This window comes from Lupinus angustifolius, chromosome LG08 (assembly GCF_001865875.1).
Source record: "Lupinus angustifolius cultivar Tanjil chromosome LG08, LupAngTanjil_v1.0, whole genome shotgun sequence".
NCBI classification, from domain to species: domain Eukaryota; kingdom Viridiplantae; phylum Streptophyta; class Magnoliopsida; order Fabales; family Fabaceae; genus Lupinus; species Lupinus angustifolius.
The window spans coordinates 5,401,227-5,422,823 of record NC_032016.1 but is presented as its reverse complement, the minus strand read 5'-3'; the positions used below and the strand labels follow the sequence as shown (position 1 = coordinate 5,422,823).

Sequence of the window (21,597 nt, the reverse complement as noted above, 5' to 3'; positions counted from 1 at the left end):
GAAAAATGACATAATAAACATAATTATGGTGCTAGTTTAATCTTAAAAATATAACAAGATATATGACAAATTCACTCACATTTCTACATTATTACATTCATTAAATTTTGTATACATTCATTTATTTAAAGTTAGAAAGAGAATGAATATTCATAATCTACTAAAGGTTTGATTTCATTGAGAGGTAAACTCCATACTGGTACAAAAGTGAATGAGTAAGATTGGTAAAAAGTTTTTTCCCACTGAAAATTAGTAAAAATTTGATTGATATGTACATATAACATAAATGAGTTATACAAATAACCAATTATATTCATTAATTAATAAAGTACAAATAAAAGGAAAAACAATAAATGTTGCAAAAAAGATTTGAAGGAATTTTAAATATGTTATCCAATGTTATACTAATAATATTTATGTATTGTAGTAAGGTTTTTTTGCACGACTAGTTTTATTTTTCCATGTTGAAAATGTTCATTCCAACATGAGCAAGTTCCACGAAGCAAGGCAAATGTTGCTCCACGTTTTCTCTATACCCTCTCACTTCTTTAACTCCTACGTACGTGTTGGTTGAAATTTGTTACACACTTACCTCATGTCCTGTTCCACGTTTAATAATAATATTAATAAACAGTAACTACTACCTCGTACTTCTTTAGTGGTAAAGAGAAAAACCAATGATTTGAGAAAGCCCAAAGCACTTGTAGGTATATAATGTAAGTGTTAAAGTCATATACTTCATTAACATGAAGGCCATGCACGTTCACACAATATTAAGGATTAAGGTACCGAAACCATTGCTAGTTGTAATGCAGAGAAAAAAGTTTCACTTGCACATGAAACACAATGCCAAAACTAGTCCTAGTGACAGAGACAAGGGAAGCACAAGGGTTAAGCATGTCCATGGAAATGAGTCTAAGGGAAACAATTTGGTGTGTGAGGATGATGAAGTTGTACCTGCAAATACATTATCTAAGCTTCTTACACTTGAAGAGGGTTTGGAAAGTGATGCAATGGCTGCAAGTGAAGGAAAACAGAACAAAAAGGGTAAACAACCTTTATTGAGTTTTGTAGATAAGAAGAAGAAAGGATGGAATAATTTGAAGGCCAAGATAAGGTTTAGTGAAGTGAGGAGGAAGGTAAGTTCATGGCGCTCGGTTGGGATTCTCTCCAAAGTATTGGTAATACGTTTGAAGTTGAAGATGGTTAGGTCTATAATAAAAAGGAAAGTGAGAAAGCAATCTAAACATGATCTTGAGCAAAATGGTGATGAAAATGGAGAAGAGGATAAAGGGAGAGAACTATGCAAGAAAAGGATTCTAATGGGAGTGAGATGCAAGCCACTGAGTTCTTCTGGTACCCTAAGGTATGATGAAGATGGCATTTTCTTACCAGAGATAACTTCCTTCACAAGTACACCAAGCCACCATCCCTAATGTCTCCATTTTCTTTCTTTATAAGCATGTTCCACAAATCCTAGCTTTTGCTAGGGGTGATAGCTTTCCATTCCTGTGCCTAGTGATCAGTTAGTGACCAATTATTGCATTTATTTTCTTATTCTGAACAGCAATACCAGTGCGTTTGTCCCTTTACACTTGAGTAACAATTTATGAAAAAGTTAAGCTTCATTTTATTTTATCAGAGTAATTTTTACATTGCAGTTAGCATCTTTATAATTATAATTTCAGTTGATGTATATTAAATTAGGCTGGATTTAAAATACTTTTCAGTTGGCAATAAATTTATGAGAAATTATTCTGACCTTCCCTAAACTCCAGAGCATAACTTCGGCACTCCTTTACAGAAGGTGAGTATAATTACAATATTTGAAGGACATACGTGTAATGCTTTTATTTAATCTCAAGGTGATCGTGGAATTTTAAAAAGACAGCTAATATATGTAGCTAAACCAAACCTCAAGGTATTGGTTGTACTAAAAGTTACCCAACACAGATAGATCAGGTTACGGAGTGGTATTTTCCGAATTCATAATAACCAATTCACAACATTCAATCCATAAATTTGGACAAGAGTTATAATAATCCAAATACTGAAAGTTTATGTACTTAAAATTTCACTCAGACACTCTGGATATAGTAAAAGCTCTCATTAAAATAAAGGAAATCATAGCCATAGAAATTGATAGCACTGCTTTTGCAAATAAAGAAAAGGCAACAACAATAACACAGAGGTCAAGCTTATGTGACAAACTTCTACAAATTCAAGCCACACTTCTCAGATCAGACCTTCAGTGGTTTCAAACCAAGGGATGCCCGTAGCTTGTTTGCTTCTGCAATCTCTGGATCAGGGTGGTCAGTCCCATCATCCTTCTTTTCCTTCTTTTCTCTCTTCTCCTTCTTTTTCTTTGGCTCGCCATCCTCAGCTCCATCCCCATGCCTTCTAGGACTTATGCTGCCCCGGGCACGTCTCTTTTTGTAGTCTCCACCATCATGTTCCTTGCGATCCCTACTCCTACTTCGACTCCTTGAGTAGCTCCTTCGTCTTCCACGATCACGATCTCTATCTCTCCTCTCTCGCTCCCTACCCTCTCTATCACGACCATAATCTTTATCATCCCTGATACGATATCGGTCTCTGTCCCTCTCCTTTTCCCTGTCTCTGTCTCTGTCCCGGCCACGTCCACGCTCTCTGTCGTAATCTCTATCATAATCTCTGTCATAGTCACGATCCCTATGAAAAGGACATCAAAAGGCAAATGTAAATTTGACACTGACAGAGTGCATTTAACTACCAGCAGCAATTAAACCATCATTTGTAGTTTCATACTTATGTACATACAACATAATTGTCTGGTCCATCATACTTCTCACTGCACACTGTCAGTACAGAGAAACCTGGCAGGATCATAAATTTTTACTGTAGGAAGCAGTTGTATACCACAAATGGCTCTGAATGCCACAGTGAAAATTGAACTATATTTTGAGACATAATGTAGTCACAGTAATGTGGGGCTGTGATGCCATGTGCAAGTTCAATAACAGCTTCCAATATAATTCATTCATAGATGCATCAATTAAAGTTCATAGTGTCCCCAGAGTCTCAATTATTAGAAAATAACAAAATTATGATTAAAATGGAGCTATGGACTCAGGAGTCAAGAACTCAAGATACGTCCTACACTAGCTAAGTCAAAAAGCAAATTAAAATAAAATAACAGGCAGGTTTTTACATATAATTACACTTGCAAGGAGAGAATAGTACCTATGTCTATGACTATCACGTCTTCTGTCCCTATCTCTTTCCCTTGTAGGGCTTCGCCCACGATAGTAATCCTATAAACCATTGAATAATTAAATCAAAACATCAGAACCTCTAGCATTAAACATTTGCATAAGATAAAAAGAAAGATATATTTTAATTAAAAGGGAAAAGGAGCAGGAAGGACCTTCTCGTGGGTCCTATCTTCAAGCTCATCAGCAGGTTGGTCATTATCTTCTTTTTCTTCTTCCTCCTCAAAATCTTCTTCAAGTGCACTTCGTCTAGGCTCTAGTGCACCGAGAGATTCAATAGTCCACCTATAAAAAATAAAAGACAAGAACTAAAATAAATGCCAGCAATAAATACAATTTATCATTTAATCATCTTCACTCAATCAGTGTTGTTGAATAGCGGCTCCATGGCGGTGGTGTTTTCTGGAAACACCATTCACTTTTCTGAAAATTCCTTTAAATGGCAACGTCAGCCATTTGCTGCTTCAGATCCACCATAGCGATATGGGCTTTTTGCATTTATGGCATTTTTATTGGGCTTTTTGCAGGTTTTTCTGCGAATCTGCGTTCGATTTCGGGCCGGGTTTTTAAGCCAAACTTTGGGTTACCCAAATAATGGGAACCCTAAAACCTGTTTGCTTCATTCTCTCTCCTCTGCTTCCATCTCTTTGTTAATTTGTCTCTACCTCTGCCTTTGTGTTGCCACTACCTCTGCGTTCTTCTCTGCATCATCCTTTGTCTTTGCCATAGAGGATATTGAAATTTGTTTTCCGTTTTTTTTTGTTTTCCTCAGCTTAAGGATTTTATTTAAGGCATGTTTCTTTTTAAAAAACAATATTAAGTAATATAAAAATAATCAATAATGTTGTTTCATACTAATTTGACCTCTTTTTAACTTCTCCAACTAGTTGTCTGTAGCAAACTATAATTTTTTTAGAAAAAAAGAGTTTATTTTACAAAACCCTTGACTGAATGCATGAAGTAACATTCATAGAAGACACTTTAAGAAATAAAGTAATCATCTTTTATCTTTAACTTCTCCAACTTGTTAGTATTGTTGTTCATTTTACTTTTTAGTATCATTGATTTTAATTTTCTAAAGACCTTATGAAGTTGAGACTTGATAAAATTTATTGAACCTTATGTTATGTTATTTGTTGTTTGTTGCCTTACTATGATGTTGTTATATGGCTTATGCAATTATCATTATTTTTTATTTTTTCTATATGCATTATATATTTTAATTATTTTTTATCAACCATTATGATGATGTCCGCTATTTGCCCGTATCACTGTGGTTGCAGAATTTTGGCAACTGCCATGGGCTGCCATCGACAACACTGCACTCAATGGAAATATAAGTTTATAATCTGTTTTAAAGTACCAACTCCACAGTTCACACACAAAACAAGATCTTCCCCAAAATAACACAAAAAAGTTATCATAAAGGCCATTCTTTATGCATAGCAAAACAAGCCAGGAAAACCTATCAGACTTGCTTCTGAGAAACAATCTTCTCAAACTTCTAAGAACAATCTTTACACATGGTAAGACAAACCATGAGAAACAAAGTGAAGTACATCTGCTAAATAGCTAAAGGAAATGACATGTGAAGCACAGACTTCCCCATGAAACAATCCTCCAAATATTTTCTAAGGAAAAAATGTTTTTTAGTTAACTTAACTTCAAAAAGTATTTGAAGTGATTGGTTTCCAAAACTCTCTCGAGAAACAGCTTTTAAGGACAAGTAAACATGCCCCGGTATATATCTTCCAAATTTGAATACACAAAAAACTGAAAACAACAAAGGATAGGATCATAGGAAAGATATCATTCGAAATCAGCAATACAAAAGAGTATGGACATATTGATCATACAAAGCACAAAAAATAAATTAGACGCCGAACAAAAGATATAACAATACCTTTTCTTGATGCGGGGCATAGCAATATCGCAGGAATAATCTTTAGTGAGAAGTTCATCAATAACCTCATCCACATGTGTCAATGCAAACTCTGCAAATTAGGAGCAATCACTTATTTTAACAAGAAAATGATTGATAATAGCAACAAGCACAAGACTTCTGAGTTCTAACACTTGTACAATTGTTGGCTGGAATTTTATAAAAAGGCAGAAGCAGCAAAAGAAGCTCAAATTGAGCACTTTTTGAGAAGCTATATTGTCCAGCCTCTCAAAGTATCACTTTTGTCCAAAATCATTCTTGCACAATCCTTTCCAAAAGCTTCTTTATTCTAAAAAAACATGATTACTTTGGTTTAAAAAACTTCTTGCACTTACAAATTTGTTTAGATGACCTTATAAAAAAACTGAATTTCAGCTTCTTCAAGGACCAATAATTTTAGCTTCTCAAACAATCACTTCTGCCAAAATACCTTAGCAGAATATATTTGTAAACCTAAACAGACATAATGATGAAGTGAAAACTTACGTCCATCAGCTAACTTTTGCCGCAGTTTCCGATAATCATTATACAAGGGCTCAAGGTAGCGGTATATATCAATATCTGAACCAGTAAGACGCAGATAAAAAGCACCAAGTATCCTCACATATCTACAAACAACAACAATGCTATTTTAACTATTCTATACACTACTCAACAACCTTATGCTAAAAAAATGAAGAGAATAAACGAATACATACTTGTAATCCTCATTTTTAATGAACTCGATGACGATTTCCTTCTCAGGTTGAATCTGGAGCATCTTCATGACAAGGCACATGAACGGTGTGGGTTTGCGGTTACCACCGTAGGTTCCGCCGAGGTGTTCGACCTCCATGGCTTTGTCGACCAAGGTTTCCGCCGTTAAGCCGAAACATTGTTCCTTCCAATAGGTACTCTGATAGATTTTGGATCGGAGAATTTTCTCAATAAGGTTCTGAGGGTTCGTCCCTCTTATGCTCTTCGCTGATGGATCCGTACGATTCGCCATCAATGGAATTGGACTAGCGAAAACCCTAACCCGCTCTGGTACCTATAGGTTAGGGACAGAACCAAAGTACAGTGCAAATTTGTCAAATTATCCCCTGATTTTAGTTTTGGGCTTTCAGCTTTGAAAAAAGGTGTTTAATAATCTTTTTTTTTCCTTTTTTCTAAACAAATTATGTAAAAACACAAATTCATTTTTGAGAATAAAATTGGGTCTGTCTAATTGCAAAAATGTTTTATGTTTTGATTTTCTACTATACTTATTATTAATTAACACACTTAAATAGTGATATTGTATTTTTGTTATATTCTCTATCCTTGTGTTTTTATTTCGTTTTAAATTTTTAATGATTTATATATGAAATATTAACTTTGTTTCATCACATACTTAGTTTTAAATTTAATTACTTTTATAAATTTGATTGTTTTATATTTTAAATAATTTTCAATTGATATTTTTCATAATTATATTTGTATGAAAAACATTTACAAACTAAAATTGTATAAAAAATAGAGTAAATACTCATTTTAGTCCTTCATATTTTTCGACCTTACCAATTTAATCCTTCAAAAAAGAAAAGACCTAAAGTAGTCTCCAAAAATAAATATACTAAAAATGACTAATTTGAACTTCTTATGGACTATTTTAGGTATTTTCTTTTTTGAAGGACTAAACTGGTAAGGTCGAAAAATATGAGAGACTAAATGAATATTTACTCTAAAAATTAACATCTCAATAAATGAATAAGTACGTCCATATTCTTTACTAGGAGTGAGCAGGACCTTACCCTACTCGCTCACCCGACATTACCTAATCATGACCGGGTCCGAATAGGGTTGGTTTTCATCAGGTATAGGTCGGACTCAGAGTTCAAAAATTAGACCTAGTCAATATTTAGGGTTAGGTAAAGATCAAACATGACCTAGTCTGACCTTCTTATGGTCACTCACTCATCATGTTTATATGTATTCATATTCAACTATGTATAGAGTGTTGACACATTTTTGGTCGAAAGTATCATTGATTATCTAATTTTTCATCATATATACATGATCAATAATATATATATCATTTTATATGTCAAATTACATATTCATAAAAATTGAGAAACTTTATCTAAAATGAGTATGCATTATATTTAATCGAGTTTAGGATCGGATGCAGATTTAAAGGCTGACACAATCGATATTTTGGGTCGGGTTAGCTTCGAGTCTAAGATCGGTCCGAATCCAAGAAAATGGCTCAGCCAATATTTAAAATCGGGTAAGGAACAAATCTTAACCGATCCCAAGACACGCTGTGTTCACCTCTACTTTTTATGCAACTAGTTTCATAGCGCCTAATTTTACAACCGTAAGTTTCATAGAAATTACATCATGAAAAATGAAAACATTCATACCATTAGCTTAACAATTCTTTAGACCACACCTATTCTTCACAGACTACAGTTCTGTTCAATCTACGGTCCGATTAAGTAAACTTTGTATATAAATCTAAGAATAAAATACATAAATGTAACTTTGGTGTCCATATTGGAGCTCATCCATATTTGTTAGAGATCTTTGCTTTTTAGCTCATGAACCCTCTTCAATTTAATTTAGTCTTTACCACAGGTGCTAAAAATGAAATTTGGCCAATTATGTGAAACAAAGTAGAGTGAGTATCAAATGAGAAAAGGTTCATAAAAGTGTGATGGGGAAGTCTTTCAGCTTAAAGACTGTCACTAGAATCTCTATTAGCATCAAAAGACAATCTCTATTAGTATCAATAAAGTCTAATATCTATACATTATCGGTGTATAGAATTATATACATTCAGTACATCATCTATCATTCATTTGTATTACTTTTTTGAATGATCGATAATAATCGAACATGAATGATAGATGATACAATGACAATACATAAAACTCTTACACTGTAAATGCATATATATATATATATTTATTTATTTATTTTTCTAACATCAATATCACAAAATCCTAATTTCACTACCAAAGTCCATAAGGCTCCTTCCATACTATTGTTATGCATGTCCTGAGGGCAAGGTTATGGATATAGGTTTTAACAGAGCTTCAAACACATGACATGTCATGCTGTCTCCCAGAAAAGCAAGTAGCAGCAAACATGGCTGTACTAGTGCTTGCTACCATATTGATGCTGAAATAGAAGTCTGAATCTCATCCGAAAAAATAAAAAGAGTTATAGTCTATTCGCAAGTTGGTTTTTGGAGAGCACGAGGGAAAGAAAAAGCTTATGATCCATGAAATACAATTTTGATAGGACTTCTAAGCCTTCCCTTTTTCCCTCCAAAGTCTAGCTTCCAAATAGACCATTAGGATTTCAAAGATAAGAAGGTGAAGTGAAGGGAGAAAGGTAATTTTGCAAACTTGGGGATGTGGGAAGAATCTACAATCTACAATAAAAAAAGAATAGCACAATCTGGGAATGGAACTCTCTGACATTTCTTAGTTCCTATCCAATAATAATCAAATAGATTTCATCTAGAGTATTGTAAGGAGAATTAACAGATTCAGATTGTTACAAGAAACAACATTACACTGACATATAAACAATCAAATTGAGTTGTGTAGAATAAATTAAAGTATACAAGGGCACATACATCTAAAAATTTACCATTTTATTGCCAAGCTTACCTGACATGATTAGACAAATTGAGGTATCAAAATCTAAATATCTAGGCTGATAAAATTACTAGTGGACCGAACTATGCTGATATCATACAATGAATCCTATCGTTGGGACTGATCGGCCGTGTGGTTGCTTGTTGTAGATGATGATGTTGTCCTATTCAATATTCCATTGTCAATAGGAGGAGAAGATCCCCACTTACCCTCTGATTCAGTGGGTTCTATCACTCTGACAGACCCATCTGTTAACCCAACAGCAAACTGGTTTGGCTCTAGTGGATGAGCTGCAACAACAAGAGGATATACAGCTTGGCTTCTGCAATTCACAAAATGGATCAAATATCAAGCTCCACCACAAAAATACTAGTGTGTCTACAAATTGAAACAGCGCCAAATAACTAAGCAGAGTTTTCAATGCACCAAAATTTTCAAAATTTAATACATAATCAAGACTAAAGTGGGTCCGATCCACTGAACTGAAACTTACCCACTTAAAGCTGCCTGTGACAAGCATATTGATGGTGCAATACGACATCTAAGTCTTAAGGTATCCGCATCGAAAACCCCAACATTGGCATCACAAAATGTAGCATATACTAACTGGCTGTTGCAGGAATATGTTGCATATGATATGGGAGCAGACAGAGCATCTTGTGGAACCCACTGAACAAAAAAGAATCAGTGAGCATATCTCAATTTTATTTTGACATCAACCACATGCTATATGAATAGTAGAAGAATCTTCCTACCTGCCGAATGCGATCCATCTTAGAGGCATCATATATTGCCAACTGGGTCTCATGGGCTACCAATAAGCGGAGTTGATCTGAATGGAACTGGACTCGTGTATCACCAACAGGTGACTTTCCTGCTGGTAATTGTATTGGAATTGCTTTTCTTTTCTCCCATGTATCAATGCTCCACACACAAAGCTGTACAAAATGACAGGAAACTCGTAAAACTAAAAGTGAAAACATTGATCACGACAAGCGATAATGTTACCTAATAAGGAAAACAGTGCAATTGATAAGAGCAGTAGAGGCACATATGAATAAAACATGTGTACTTCAGATATAGCACCAAAAATTGCAAGGGCAGGGGGCAAAACAAAAGGAACTCGACAAATTTATTAAGTGCAACAAGCCAGAAAGGAATTTGCACACAAGTGCATCTACTCATCATTTACAACCTCCTCACGCCCTCTTTAGCTAACTATTAGAAAAAAAAAAATCAAAGGAGTTAAACTAAATAAACATTTAAAAAAAACTGGGCAAAAAGATTTAATTAACTTAACAGAAAAACACAGAGTCTAAGCAAAATGAAATAAAGAGTGATTTTGGTTTCTGAAATTAGATAACACATTATAAGTATTTGCACCTCCTCATAAAATAATATCAACGAAGTGGGGTTGTTTTATCTAATTTCATACAAGTCCAGGATCTACAAGCAAGACTATTTTGTTATCTTACATTGGAAAGCAGATCTAACATAACAAGGAATCACTACAAATAATAGAAAGTAAGATAACTAACAACAAGATCTCAAAATCGAATTATTAGACGCTAACTGACATACATGGTTTTCCAGGCCCACTTTGAATCTTACAAGGAAGGAGAACAGTTTAAAGACTTACTTGAGCATCAGCGCCAGATGAAACCAGGATGTTAAGATGGGTTGAAAAGGCTAAACCAGTAATACGCTTCTGATGACCCTTCAATTTTGATTTGACCTAGAATATACCCCCAAATAGAAATAAATATGTTCGTCTGAGATTTTTTAGAAATAAATCATGTAACCACACAATGAGGAAATAAGCTGTTACAGATAGTAGTCACCTCATCTACTCTGACATTGTAAATGTGAATGGTTGAATCCTCCATCCCAATGGCTATAATGTTGTTATCCTTGGGATGGAAAGCTAAGAAGGTAGAGGCAGGAGGCGGTGGCATGAATGTTGTCATTACCTGTAAAAAAACGTAAATTAAAAGTACATATAATCAGTAAACTTAACAACTATAGAATACAACAAGATTGTATATCTGGACACACACCTTGAATGTCATCATGTTAAATAGTGAAACCTTTCCACCACAGGCAGACATAACATAGGAGTCATTCTTTGAAAGTGCAATGCAAGGAACTGCTTCTTCAAGGTTGACACCTGAGATATCATTTGTCATAAGGAAACCATTGTTGGGTTGCCAATGTTGGGGAACAACACCGGCTGTGGCCTGTAATCACATAAATAACATATTTCTGTTCACTACGGAAAGGGAGAAACTAATAAAAAGTGTAGAGAAAGGAAAGGACTGGTGATGGAAATAAATAAAGTAACTCTTTAGTTAATACGAACCTTCCCAGTGGGATTCTGCTCATTGCGAGCCCACTTCCACAACTTCTGAATACCATTTGAACCAAGTGCCAAAATACCAACACCAGAATTCGTATACAAAAGTCGAACAACCTATATATTTAATCAGAGCATCAAAGCAATGCACAAAACATGAAGTTTGCAATAGAATATGGCATGTCAACAGTCATCACCTTGCTGGAAGAATCTGTGCTGCCAGGCATGGTAACTAATCGACATTGGACAGGATCCAGAATTTCAGACAGCTGCCATGGTTTAGTTCTTTCTATTACATCTTCCACTGTTCTTGGTTTCTCTACACTTCGACCAATGGGATCAACTCCATTCTTGATTGAAAAATCCAAAACCAATTAATGACTTGCAAATAAGTATCAAGATGCACCAAATAATTCACAAGTCAAAAGTAACATAAAAAAATAAAGCAAATTCAACTCCACATTCTGGATCTAATAGTGAGGCCAGATAAGAAGGACATTTTCTCCATGAAGTAAAATTTATGCATATCCAAAAGGTAGTCCTCCATACATGCAATGGCATAGCATACCAGAGTTGTGCATACTATAAGAATGAATAAAAGGACCACCAAACCATTTCCACAAGATGGTGCATGTGTGTGTAGTGTATAAAGAAATGAAATGTCTACCAATGTCCTGCTAACATCATAACCATGATTATTAAGTTCACAGGGTCAGGTTCATACAAGAATTGGAGAAGGCCTGACAGGGGAGCTTCTCTCCACTTTACAGTTGATAGGGCTAACAGTAGAAGGGCCGGATACCTAGATAACATAAACAAAATGGACAGTACACAATTACGAACATATTTTGATCACATCATTAGGAACCAAGCAACAAAAAAAACTATATGACTACCTTGATTGCAGTGGATTCAGTGGGTGACCTCAATGCTTCAAATGTATGCGTTTCAACTGTTCTTAAGGATCTAAGACCAGTAGCATTAGCAAGTATCTTGAATCCATTGTCCACAGTAGTAACAGCAAGAATATTCCCTTCCTTATTGAATCTCAAGCGTGGAAGGCCCTGAGTAGATTCATACAATCATGTAAGGCATGTTTTATATAGTGGAGTTATATTCCAGAAGACTTAAAACAGTTAACCATAAAAGACCGACCTGTAATCCACCATCCGCATCAGTACTTGTTAGAAGATTAATATTGTCCATGTCCCAAAACTTTATCTGCCCATCTTCACCTGCAGCCAAAAGGCGATTTTGAGTTGTGTCAAACTGCACAACACCAGTAGATTTCTTTCTGAATCCATTGTATGTTCTCCTAATGGCTCCTTCACTTTCATTCCATTCAACAAGAAAAGACTCTCCATCCTTACTCGTCCCACAAGAAAACAATCTGGAGAAAGGTCAGCAGAAATCATTGGAAGACGTGATAATTGATAAGACACTTTCATATCAATTATCCATTGAACATAAAACTTAAAAGATAGTTATCCACACCCAAATCCATCTTACCTACTTCCATCAGCACTGTAAAGCATTGTAGTACACCAGTGACCAGGAGCATCATAGTCAACCCTAGAACCCATGTTATCGTATAACCAGGCCTTTATTTTCCCATCAATGGCAGTTGAAAATATGAACTACAAAGTTAAAATAACAACCTTTAATGTCCGCGTATATGCGTAGAGCTTGCAAGTAGTTAAACAATATATATCTTCGTGTAAAGGGGCCAATATGTGTGGAAATGAGATGGGGGCTGTAATTTTCTAAGACCAAAATAAAAGTTGTTTTTACAAGTTTAACGTTCAAATAACCATGACATATACGTAAATTAAATAAGTACAGACCAATTGAATTATAGCAAGTGAAATATTTCATAAAACCTTCCAGAAAATTAACATTTCAAGAATGATATCTACTTTGTACCTGAATGTTCTCTTTGTGATGAGGGCAGATAGAATATACTGGTGCTGCATGCCCCTCAAAGTGAAATAGCCTCCGTCCATTTAAATCCCACACCTATTAAGAGTTCCTTCTTCAGAAAAATAGATAATTTTTGCATAATCCAAAATTGCAATCGTAAATTTTATCCACCTTTATCAACTTATCATCCCCACAAGTGACAATACAAAGCTGTTTATTTGGATGAGCAAATGCCAAGTCATTCACACCACCAATATGGGCATCAACCTGTATCAGCAAGGAGAAGTAAATCAAACCGCAATAAAAACTTGGGCAACTTATGATGAGAAGAATCTCACCTCTATACGCTGGGCTAACTCATTTGATCCAGTATAGGCATATAAGTGAATCAAATGTTTAGTAAAAGCAACACCTACAGCAAAGCAACCTGTTAGATATTGATCTAAGGCTTCCAAAGGATTTAAGAAAAAGGAAGTCACATACATACCCACAAAATTCCCATCAGGGCTCCAAGTGACACGGCTGACAGAAATGGGTGCATCTTTAACCACAGCTGCCTGCAAAATCCTCAACCATAAATTCCGAAGATTTTGAATTCTCAAGTGCCAAGACAAATGGTCTGGCATAATAATATAGTGGCCCGCTTTTAAGCTACTTATTTTATTGCAGAGTATGAAACCTGGAAAGGCAACGAGCATGACTGCATATCCCATATCTTGAATGGCTTTGAAACCAACCTTTCACGCAAACTGAGTTCCCAGAGGGTGATTTCACCATTAACAGAACCAACTGCTCATTTGAAATATATACCATTAGGAAGAAAAATAAAACTGTAAGTCATATTTTTGTCAGTATTTCAGCAAGATATTACATACAGAACATGATTATGATAAACAATACCAAGAAGTAAGGTGTGGTGAGAAGGATGAAAATCCATGCTTATTACAGAGGATCCTTGATGCAAAGTCATTGCAACCATTCTTGGGAGATCATCCAGTGACCAAGAGGCTTGTCGAGTTGAAGGATATGAAACCTGAAATTATATAAATTAAGTGTACTGACATGAGCTACCAACCTTTACATAACCAGAGGTAACAGATGATTCCTTTGCATCACAAAATAAGTGACACACGGACAAATTGAACAGAATTATCAAAATTACCTCCTCAACAGAATGACCAGGCCTGAATCTTTTCATTAACTGTTCATGATCAGCATTTTGATAATCAACCATCCCAGGAGTTGTTGGAGGAGTTCTAGGATGTTTCAAGATAGACACTGTTCAATAAAAAAAGGCAATAATATATATATCATTTTATATGTCAAATTACATATTCATAAAAATTGAGAAACTTTATCTAAAATGAGTATGCATTATATTTAATCGAGTTTAGGATCGGATGCAGATTTAAAGGCTGACACAATCGATATTTTGGGTCGGGTTAGCTTCGAGTCTAAGATCGGTCCGAATCCAAGAAAATGGCTCAGCCAATATTTAAAATCGGGTAAGGAACAAATCTTAACCGATCCCAAGACACGCTGTGTTCACCTCTACTTTTTATGCAACTAGTTTCATAGCGCCTAATTTTACAACCGTAAGTTTCATAGAAATTACATCATGAAAAATGAAAACATTCATACCATTAGCTTAACAATTCTTTAGACCACACCTATTCTTCACAGACTACAGTTCTGTTCAATCTACGGTCCGATTAAGTAAACTTTGTATATAAATCTAAGAATAAAATACATAAATGTAACTTTGGTGTCCATATTGGAGCTCATCCATATTTGTTAGAGATCTTTGCTTTTTAGCTCATGAACCCTCTTCAATTTAATTTAGTCTTTACCACAGGTGCTAAAAATGAAATTTGGCCAATTATGTGAAACAAAGTAGAGTGAGTATCAAATGAGAAAAGGTTCATAAAAGTGTGATGGGGAAGTCTTTCAGCTTAAAGACTGTCACTAGAATCTCTATTAGCATCAAAAGACAATCTCTATTAGTATCAATAAAGTCTAATATCTATACATTATCGGTGTATAGAATTATATACATTCAGTACATCATCTATCATTCATTTGTATTACTTTTTTGAATGATCGATAATAATCGAACATGAATGATAGATGATACAATGACAATACATAAAACTCTTACACTGTAAATGCATATATATATATATATTTATTTATTTATTTTTCTAACATCAATATCACAAAATCCTAATTTCACTACCAAAGTCCATAAGGCTCCTTCCATACTATTGTTATGCATGTCCTGAGGGCAAGGTTATGGATATAGGTTTTAACAGAGCTTCAAACACATGACATGTCATGCTGTCTCCCAGAAAAGCAAGTAGCAGCAAACATGGCTGTACTAGTGCTTGCTACCATATTGATGCTGAAATAGAAGTCTGAATCTCATCCGAAAAAATAAAAAGAGTTATAGTCTATTCGCAAGTTGGTTTTTGGAGAGCACGAGGGAAAGAAAAAGCTTATGATCCATGAAATACAATTTTGATAGGACTTCTAAGCCTTCCCTTTTTCCCTCCAAAGTCTAGCTTCCAAATAGACCATTAGGATTTCAAAGATAAGAAGGTGAAGTGAAGGGAGAAAGGTAATTTTGCAAACTTGGGGATGTGGGAAGAATCTACAATCTACAATAAAAAAAGAATAGCACAATCTGGGAATGGAACTCTCTGACATTTCTTAGTTCCTATCCAATAATAATCAAATAGATTTCATCTAGAGTATTGTAAGGAGAATTAACAGATTCAGATTGTTACAAGAAACAACATTACACTGACATATAAACAATCAAATTGAGTTGTGTAGAATAAATTAAAGTATACAAGGGCACATACATCTAAAAATTTACCATTTTATTGCCAAGCTTACCTGACATGATTAGACAAATTGAGGTATCAAAATCTAAATATCTAGGCTGATAAAATTACTAGTGGACCGAACTATGCTGATATCATACAATGAATCCTATCGTTGGGACTGATCGGCCGTGTGGTTGCTTGTTGTAGATGATGATGTTGTCCTATTCAATATTCCATTGTCAATAGGAGGAGAAGATCCCCACTTACCCTCTGATTCAGTGGGTTCTATCACTCTGACAGACCCATCTGTTAACCCAACAGCAAACTGGTTTGGCTCTAGTGGATGAGCTGCAACAACAAGAGGATATACAGCTTGGCTTCTGCAATTCACAAAATGGATCAAATATCAAGCTCCACCACAAAAATACTAGTGTGTCTACAAATTGAAACAGCGCCAAATAACTAAGCAGAGTTTTCAATGCACCAAAATTTTCAAAATTTAATACATAATCAAGACTAAAGTGGGTCCGATCCACTGAACTGAAACTTACCCACTTAAAGCTGCCTGTGACAAGCATATTGATGGTGCAATACGACATCTAAGTCTTAAGGTATCCGCATCGAAAACCCCAACATTGGCATCACAAAATGTAGCATATACTAACTGGCTGTTGCAGGAATATGTTGCATATGATATGGGAGCAGACAGAGCATCTTGTGGAACCCACTGAACAAAAAAGAATCAGTGAGCATATCTCAATTTTATTTTGACATCAACCACATGCTATATGAATAGTAGAAGAATCTTCCTACCTGCCGAATGCGATCCATCTTAGAGGCATCATATATTGCCAACTGGGTCTCATGGGCTACCAATAAGCGGAGTTGATCTGAATGGAACTGGACTCGTGTATCACCAACAGGTGACTTTCCTGCTGGTAATTGTATTGGAATTGCTTTTCTTTTCTCCCATGTATCAATGCTCCACACACAAAGCTGTACAAAATGACAGGAAACTCGTAAAACTAAAAGTGAAAACATTGATCACGACAAGCGATAATGTTACCTAATAAGGAAAACAGTGCAATTGATAAGAGCAGTAGAGGCACATATGAATAAAACATGTGTACTTCAGATATAGCACCAAAAATTGCAAGGGCAGGGGGCAAAACAAAAGGAACTCGACAAATTTATTAAGTGCAACAAGCCAGAAAGGAATTTGCACACAAGTGCATCTACTCATCATTTACAACCTCCTCACGCCCTCTTTAGCTAACTATTAGAAAAAAAAAAATCAAAGGAGTTAAACTAAATAAACATTTAAAAAAAACTGGGCAAAAAGATTTAATTAACTTAACAGAAAAACACAGAGTCTAAGCAAAATGAAATAAAGAGTGATTTTGGTTTCTGAAATTAGATAACACATTATAAGTATTTGCACCTCCTCATAAAATAATATCAACGAAGTGGGGTTGTTTTATCTAATTTCATACAAGTCCAGGATCTACAAGCAAGACTATTTTGTTATCTTACATTGGAAAGCAGATCTAACATAACAAGGAATCACTACAAATAATAGAAAGTAAGATAACTAACAACAAGATCTCAAAATCGAATTATTAGACGCTAACTGACATACATGGTTTTCCAGGCCCACTTTGAATCTTACAAGGAAGGAGAACAGTTTAAAGACTTACTTGAGCATCAGCGCCAGATGAAACCAGGATGTTAAGATGGGTTGAAAAGGCTAAACCAGTAATACGCTTCTGATGACCCTTCAATTTTGATTTGACCTAGAATATACCCCCAAATAGAAATAAATATGTTCGTCTGAGATTTTTTAGAAATAAATCATGTAACCACACAATGAGGAAATAAGCTGTTACAGATAGTAGTCACCTCATCTACTCTGACATTGTAAATGTGAATGGTTGAATCCTCCATCCCAATGGCTATAATGTTGTTATCCTTGGGATGGAAAGCTAAGAAGGTAGAGGCAGGAGGCGGTGGCATGAATGTTGTCATTACCTGTAAAAAAACGTAAATTAAAAGTACATATAATCAGTAAACTTAACAACTATAGAATACAACAAGATTGTATATCTGGACACACACCTTGAATGTCATCATGTTAAATAGTGAAACCTTTCCACCACAGGCAGACATAACATAGGAGTCATTCTTTGAAAGTGCAATGCAAGGAACTGCTTCTTCAAGGTTGACACCTGAGATATCATTTGTCATAAGGAAACCATTGTTGGGTTGCCAATGTTGGGGAACAACACCGGCTGTGGCCTGTAATCACATAAATAACATATTTCTGTTCACTACGGAAAGGGAGAAACTAATAAAAAGTGTAGAGAAAGGAAAGGACTGGTGATGGAAATAAATAAAGTAACTCTTTAGTTAATACGAACCTTCCCAGTGGGATTCTGCTCATTGCGAGCCCACTTCCACAACTTCTGAATACCATTTGAACCAAGTGCCAAAATACCAACACCAGAATTCGTATACAAAAGTCGAACAACCTATATATTTAATCAGAGCATCAAAGCAATGCACAAAACATGAAGTTTGCAATAGAATATGGCATGTCAACAGTCATCACCTTGCTGGAAGAATCTGTGCTGCCAGGCATGGTAACTAATCGACATTGGACAGGATCCAGAATTTCAGACAGCTGCCATGGTTTAGTTCTTTCTATTACATCTTCCACTGTTCTTGGTTTCTCTACACTTCGACCAATGGGATCAACTCCATTCTTGATTGAAAAATCCAAAACCAATTAATGACTTGCAAATAAGTATCAAGATGCACCAAATAATTCACAAGTCAAAAGTAACATAAAAAAATAAAGCAAATTCAACTCCACATTCTGGATCTAATAGTGAGGCCAGATAAGAAGGACATTTTCTCCATGAAGTAAAATTTATGCATATCCAAAAGGTAGTCCTCCATACATGCAATGGCATAGCATACCAGAGTTGTGCATACTATAAGAATGAATAAAAGGACCACCAAACCATTTCCACAAGATGGTGCATGTGTGTGTAGTGTATAAAGAAATGAAATGTCTACCAATGTCCTGCTAACATCATAACCATGATTATTAAGTTCACAGGGTCAGGTTCATACAAGAATTGGAGAAGGCCTGACAGGGGAGCTTCTCTCCACTTTACAGTTGATAGGGCTAACAGTAGAAGGGCCGGATACCTAGATAACATAAACAAAATGGACAGTACACAATTACGAACATATTTTGATCACATCATTAGGAACCAAGCAACAAAAAAAACTATATGACTACCTTGATTGCAGTGGATTCAGTGGGTGACCTCAATGCTTCAAATGTATGCGTTTCAACTGTTCTTAAGGATCTAAGACCAGTAGCATTAGCAAGTATCTTGAATCCATTGTCCACAGTAGTAACAGCAAGAATATTCCCTTCCTTATTGAATCTCAAGCGTGGAAGGCCCTAAATAGATTCATACAATCATGTAAGGCATGTCTTATAAAGTGGAGTTATACTCCAGAGGACTCAAAACAGTTAACCATAAAATACTGACCTGTAATCCACCATCTGCATCAGTGCTTGTTAGAAGATTAATATTGTCCATGTCCCAAAACTTTATCTGCCCATCTTCACCTGCAGCCAAAAGGCGATTTTGAGTTGTGTCAAACTGCACAACACCAGTAGATTTCTTTCTGAATCCATTGTATGTTCTCCTAATGGCTCCTTCACTTTCATTCCATTCAACAAGAAAAGACTCTCCATCCTTACTCGTCCCACAAGAAAACAATCTGGAGAAAGGTCAGCAGAAATCATTGGAAGACGTGATAATTGATAAGACACTTTCATATCAATTATCCATTGAACATAAAACTTAAAAGATAGTTATCCACACCCAAATCCATCTTACCTACTTCCATCAGCACTGTAAAGCATTGTAGTACACCAGTGACCAGGAGCATCATAGTCAACCCTAGAACCCATGTTATCGTATAACCAGGCCTTTATTTTCCCATCAATGGCAGTTGAAAATATGAACTACAAAGTTAAAATAACAACCTTTAATGTCCGCGTATATGCGTAGAGCTTGCAAGTAGTTAAACAATATATATCTTCGTGTAAAGGGGCCAATATGTGTGGAAATGAGATGGGGGCTGTAATTTTCTAAGACCAAAATAAAAGTTGTTTTTACAAGTTTAACGTTCAAATAACCATGACATATACGTAAATTAAATAAGTACAGACCAATTGAATTATAGCAAGTGAAATATTTCATAAAACCTTCCAGAAAATTAACATTTCAAGAATGATATCTACTTTGTACCTGAATGTTCTCTTTGTGATGAGGGCAGATAGAATATACTGGTGCTGCATGCCCCTCAAAGTGAAATAGCCTCCGTCCATTTAAATCCCACACCTATTAAGAGTTCCTTCTTCAGAAAAATAGATAATTTTTGCATAATCCAAAATTGCAATCGTAAATTTTATCCACCTTTATCAACTTATCATCCCCACAAGTGACAATACAAAGCTGTTTATTTGGATGAGCAAATGCCAAGTCATTCACACCACCAATATGGGCATCAACCTGTATCAGCAAGGAGAAGTAAATCAAACCGCAATAAAAACTTGGGCAACTTATGATGAGAAGAATCTCACCTCTATACGCTGGGCTAACTCATTTGATCCAGTATAGGCATATAAGTGAATCAAATGTTTAGTAAAAGCAACACCTACAGCAAAGCAACCTGTTAGATATTGATCTAAGGCTTCCAAAGGATTTAAGAAAAAGGAAGTCACATACATACCCACAAAATTCCCATCAGGGCTCCAAGTGACACGGCTGACAGAAATGGGTGCATCTTTAACCACAGCTGCCTGCAAAATCCTCAACCATAAATTCCGAAGATTTTGAATTCTCAAGTGCCAAGACAAATGGTCTGGCATAATAATATAGTGGCCCGCTTTTAAGCTACTTATTTTATTGCAGAGTATGAAACCTGGAAAGGCAACGAGCATGACTGCATATCCCATATCTTGAATGGCTTTGAAACCAACCTTTCACGCAAACTGAGTTCCCAGAGGGTGATTTCACCATTAACAGAACCAACTGCTCATTTGAAATATATACCATTAGGAAGAAAAATAAAACTGTAAGTCATATTTTTGTCAGTATTTCAGCAAGATATTACATACAGAACATGATTATGATAAACAATACCAAGAAGTAAGGTGTGGTGAGAAGGATGAAAATCCATGCTTATTACAGAGGATCCTTGATGCAAAGTCATTGCAACCATTCTTGGGAGATCATCCAGTGACCAAGAGGCTTGTCGAGTTGAAGGATATGAAACCTGAAATTATATAAATTAAGTGTACTGACATGAGCTACCAACCTTTACATAACCAGAGGTAACAGATGATTCCTTTGCATCACAAAATAAGTGACACACGGACAAATTGAACAGAATTATCAAAATTACCTCCTCAACAGAATGACCAGGCCTGAATCTTTTCATTAACTGTTCATGATCAGCATTTTGATAATCAACCATCCCAGGAGTTGTTGGAGGAGTTCTAGGATGTTTCAAGATAGACACTGTTCAATAAAAAAAGGTGGGGTGAGTGCTTAAATCATGACATGCTGTTATGAAATTGTTGAAC

General features: G+C 35.5%; 4 protein-coding genes across 4 annotated transcripts; 1 reads left to right on the top strand and 3 right to left on the bottom strand.

Annotated features, from left to right (window-relative positions):
- On the top strand, positions 645-1,479 carry LOC109354168. Its single transcript, XM_019596515.1, has one exon. It carries the CDS (start codon positions 747-749, stop codon positions 1,434-1,436), a length of 690 nt encoding a protein of 229 aa, XP_019452060.1. The 5' UTR covers positions 645-746; the 3' UTR covers positions 1,437-1,479.
- Positions 1,968-6,285, bottom strand: LOC109354316 (pre-mRNA-splicing factor 38-like). Its single transcript, XM_019596721.1, has 6 exons — positions 5,892-6,285; positions 5,680-5,801; positions 5,155-5,245; positions 3,407-3,536; positions 3,223-3,293; positions 1,968-2,691 (listed from the first exon to the last, which is right to left on the bottom strand). Exons 1-6 carry the CDS (start codon positions 6,179-6,181, stop codon positions 2,241-2,243), a joined length of 1,155 nt encoding a protein of 384 aa, XP_019452266.1. The 5' UTR covers positions 6,182-6,285; the 3' UTR covers positions 1,968-2,240.
- LOC109354315 (protein TPR1-like) lies at positions 8,691-14,382 on the bottom strand. The gene is made up of 19 exons (XM_019596720.1): positions 14,258-14,382; positions 13,996-14,128; positions 13,775-13,884; positions 13,583-13,652; positions 13,434-13,507; positions 13,267-13,362; positions 13,099-13,191; positions 12,685-12,812; positions 12,331-12,565; positions 12,072-12,239; positions 11,900-11,977; positions 11,373-11,525; positions 11,182-11,292; positions 10,880-11,059; positions 10,664-10,792; positions 10,462-10,557; positions 9,578-9,760; positions 9,316-9,491; positions 8,691-9,144 (listed from the first exon to the last, which is right to left on the bottom strand). Exons 1-19 carry the CDS (start codon positions 14,327-14,329, stop codon positions 8,931-8,933), a joined length of 2,499 nt encoding a protein of 832 aa, XP_019452265.1. The 5' UTR covers positions 14,330-14,382; the 3' UTR covers positions 8,691-8,930.
- Positions 15,850-21,553, bottom strand: LOC109354604 (protein TPR1-like). The gene is made up of 19 exons (XM_019597215.1): positions 21,417-21,553; positions 21,155-21,287; positions 20,934-21,043; positions 20,742-20,811; positions 20,593-20,666; positions 20,426-20,521; positions 20,258-20,350; positions 19,844-19,971; positions 19,490-19,724; positions 19,231-19,398; positions 19,059-19,136; positions 18,532-18,684; positions 18,341-18,451; positions 18,039-18,218; positions 17,823-17,951; positions 17,621-17,716; positions 16,737-16,919; positions 16,475-16,650; positions 15,850-16,303 (listed from the first exon to the last, which is right to left on the bottom strand). Exons 1-19 carry the CDS (start codon positions 21,486-21,488, stop codon positions 16,090-16,092), a joined length of 2,499 nt encoding a protein of 832 aa, XP_019452760.1. The 5' UTR covers positions 21,489-21,553; the 3' UTR covers positions 15,850-16,089.

What these genes read in the sequence shown, in the direction of transcription:
- LOC109354168 (XM_019596515.1), top strand. Translation starts at nt 747, where the DNA reads ATGAAGGCCATGCACGTTCACACAATATTAAGGATTAAGGTACCGAAA.
- LOC109354316 (XM_019596721.1), bottom strand. Translation starts at nt 6,181, where the DNA reads ATGGCGAATCGTACGGATCCATCAGCGAAGAGCATAAGAGGGACGAAC. An exon ending in AAGATAGGACCCACGAGAAG is followed by an intron (nt 3,294 to 3,406) that starts GTCCTTCCTGCT and finishes AATGGTTTATAG; the next exon opens with GATTACTATCGTGGGCGAAG. An exon ending in CGTGATAGTCATAGACATAG is followed by an intron (nt 2,692 to 3,222) that starts GTACTATTCTCT and finishes TCCTTTTCATAG; the next exon opens with GGATCGTGACTATGACAGAG.
- LOC109354315 (XM_019596720.1), bottom strand. Translation starts at nt 14,329, where the DNA reads ATGGTTGATTATCAAAATGCTGATCATGAACAGTTAATGAAAAGATTC. An exon ending in CTGGTCATTCTGTTGAGGAG is followed by an intron (nt 14,129 to 14,257) that starts GTAATTTTGATA and finishes ATATAATTTCAG; the next exon opens with GTTTCATATCCTTCAACTCG. An exon ending in TCACAGGCAGCTTTAAGTGG is followed by an intron (nt 9,145 to 9,315) that starts GTAAGTTTCAGT and finishes TGTGAATTGCAG; the next exon opens with AAGCCAAGCTGTATATCCTC.
- LOC109354604 (XM_019597215.1), bottom strand. Translation starts at nt 21,488, where the DNA reads ATGGTTGATTATCAAAATGCTGATCATGAACAGTTAATGAAAAGATTC. An exon ending in AGTTAGCCCAGCGTATAGAG is followed by an intron (nt 20,522 to 20,592) that starts GTGAGATTCTTC and finishes TTGCTGATACAG; the next exon opens with GTTGATGCCCATATTGGTGG. An exon ending in ATCACAAAGAGAACATTCAG is followed by an intron (nt 19,972 to 20,257) that starts GTACAAAGTAGA and finishes TTAACTTTGTAG; the next exon opens with TTCATATTTTCAACTGCCAT.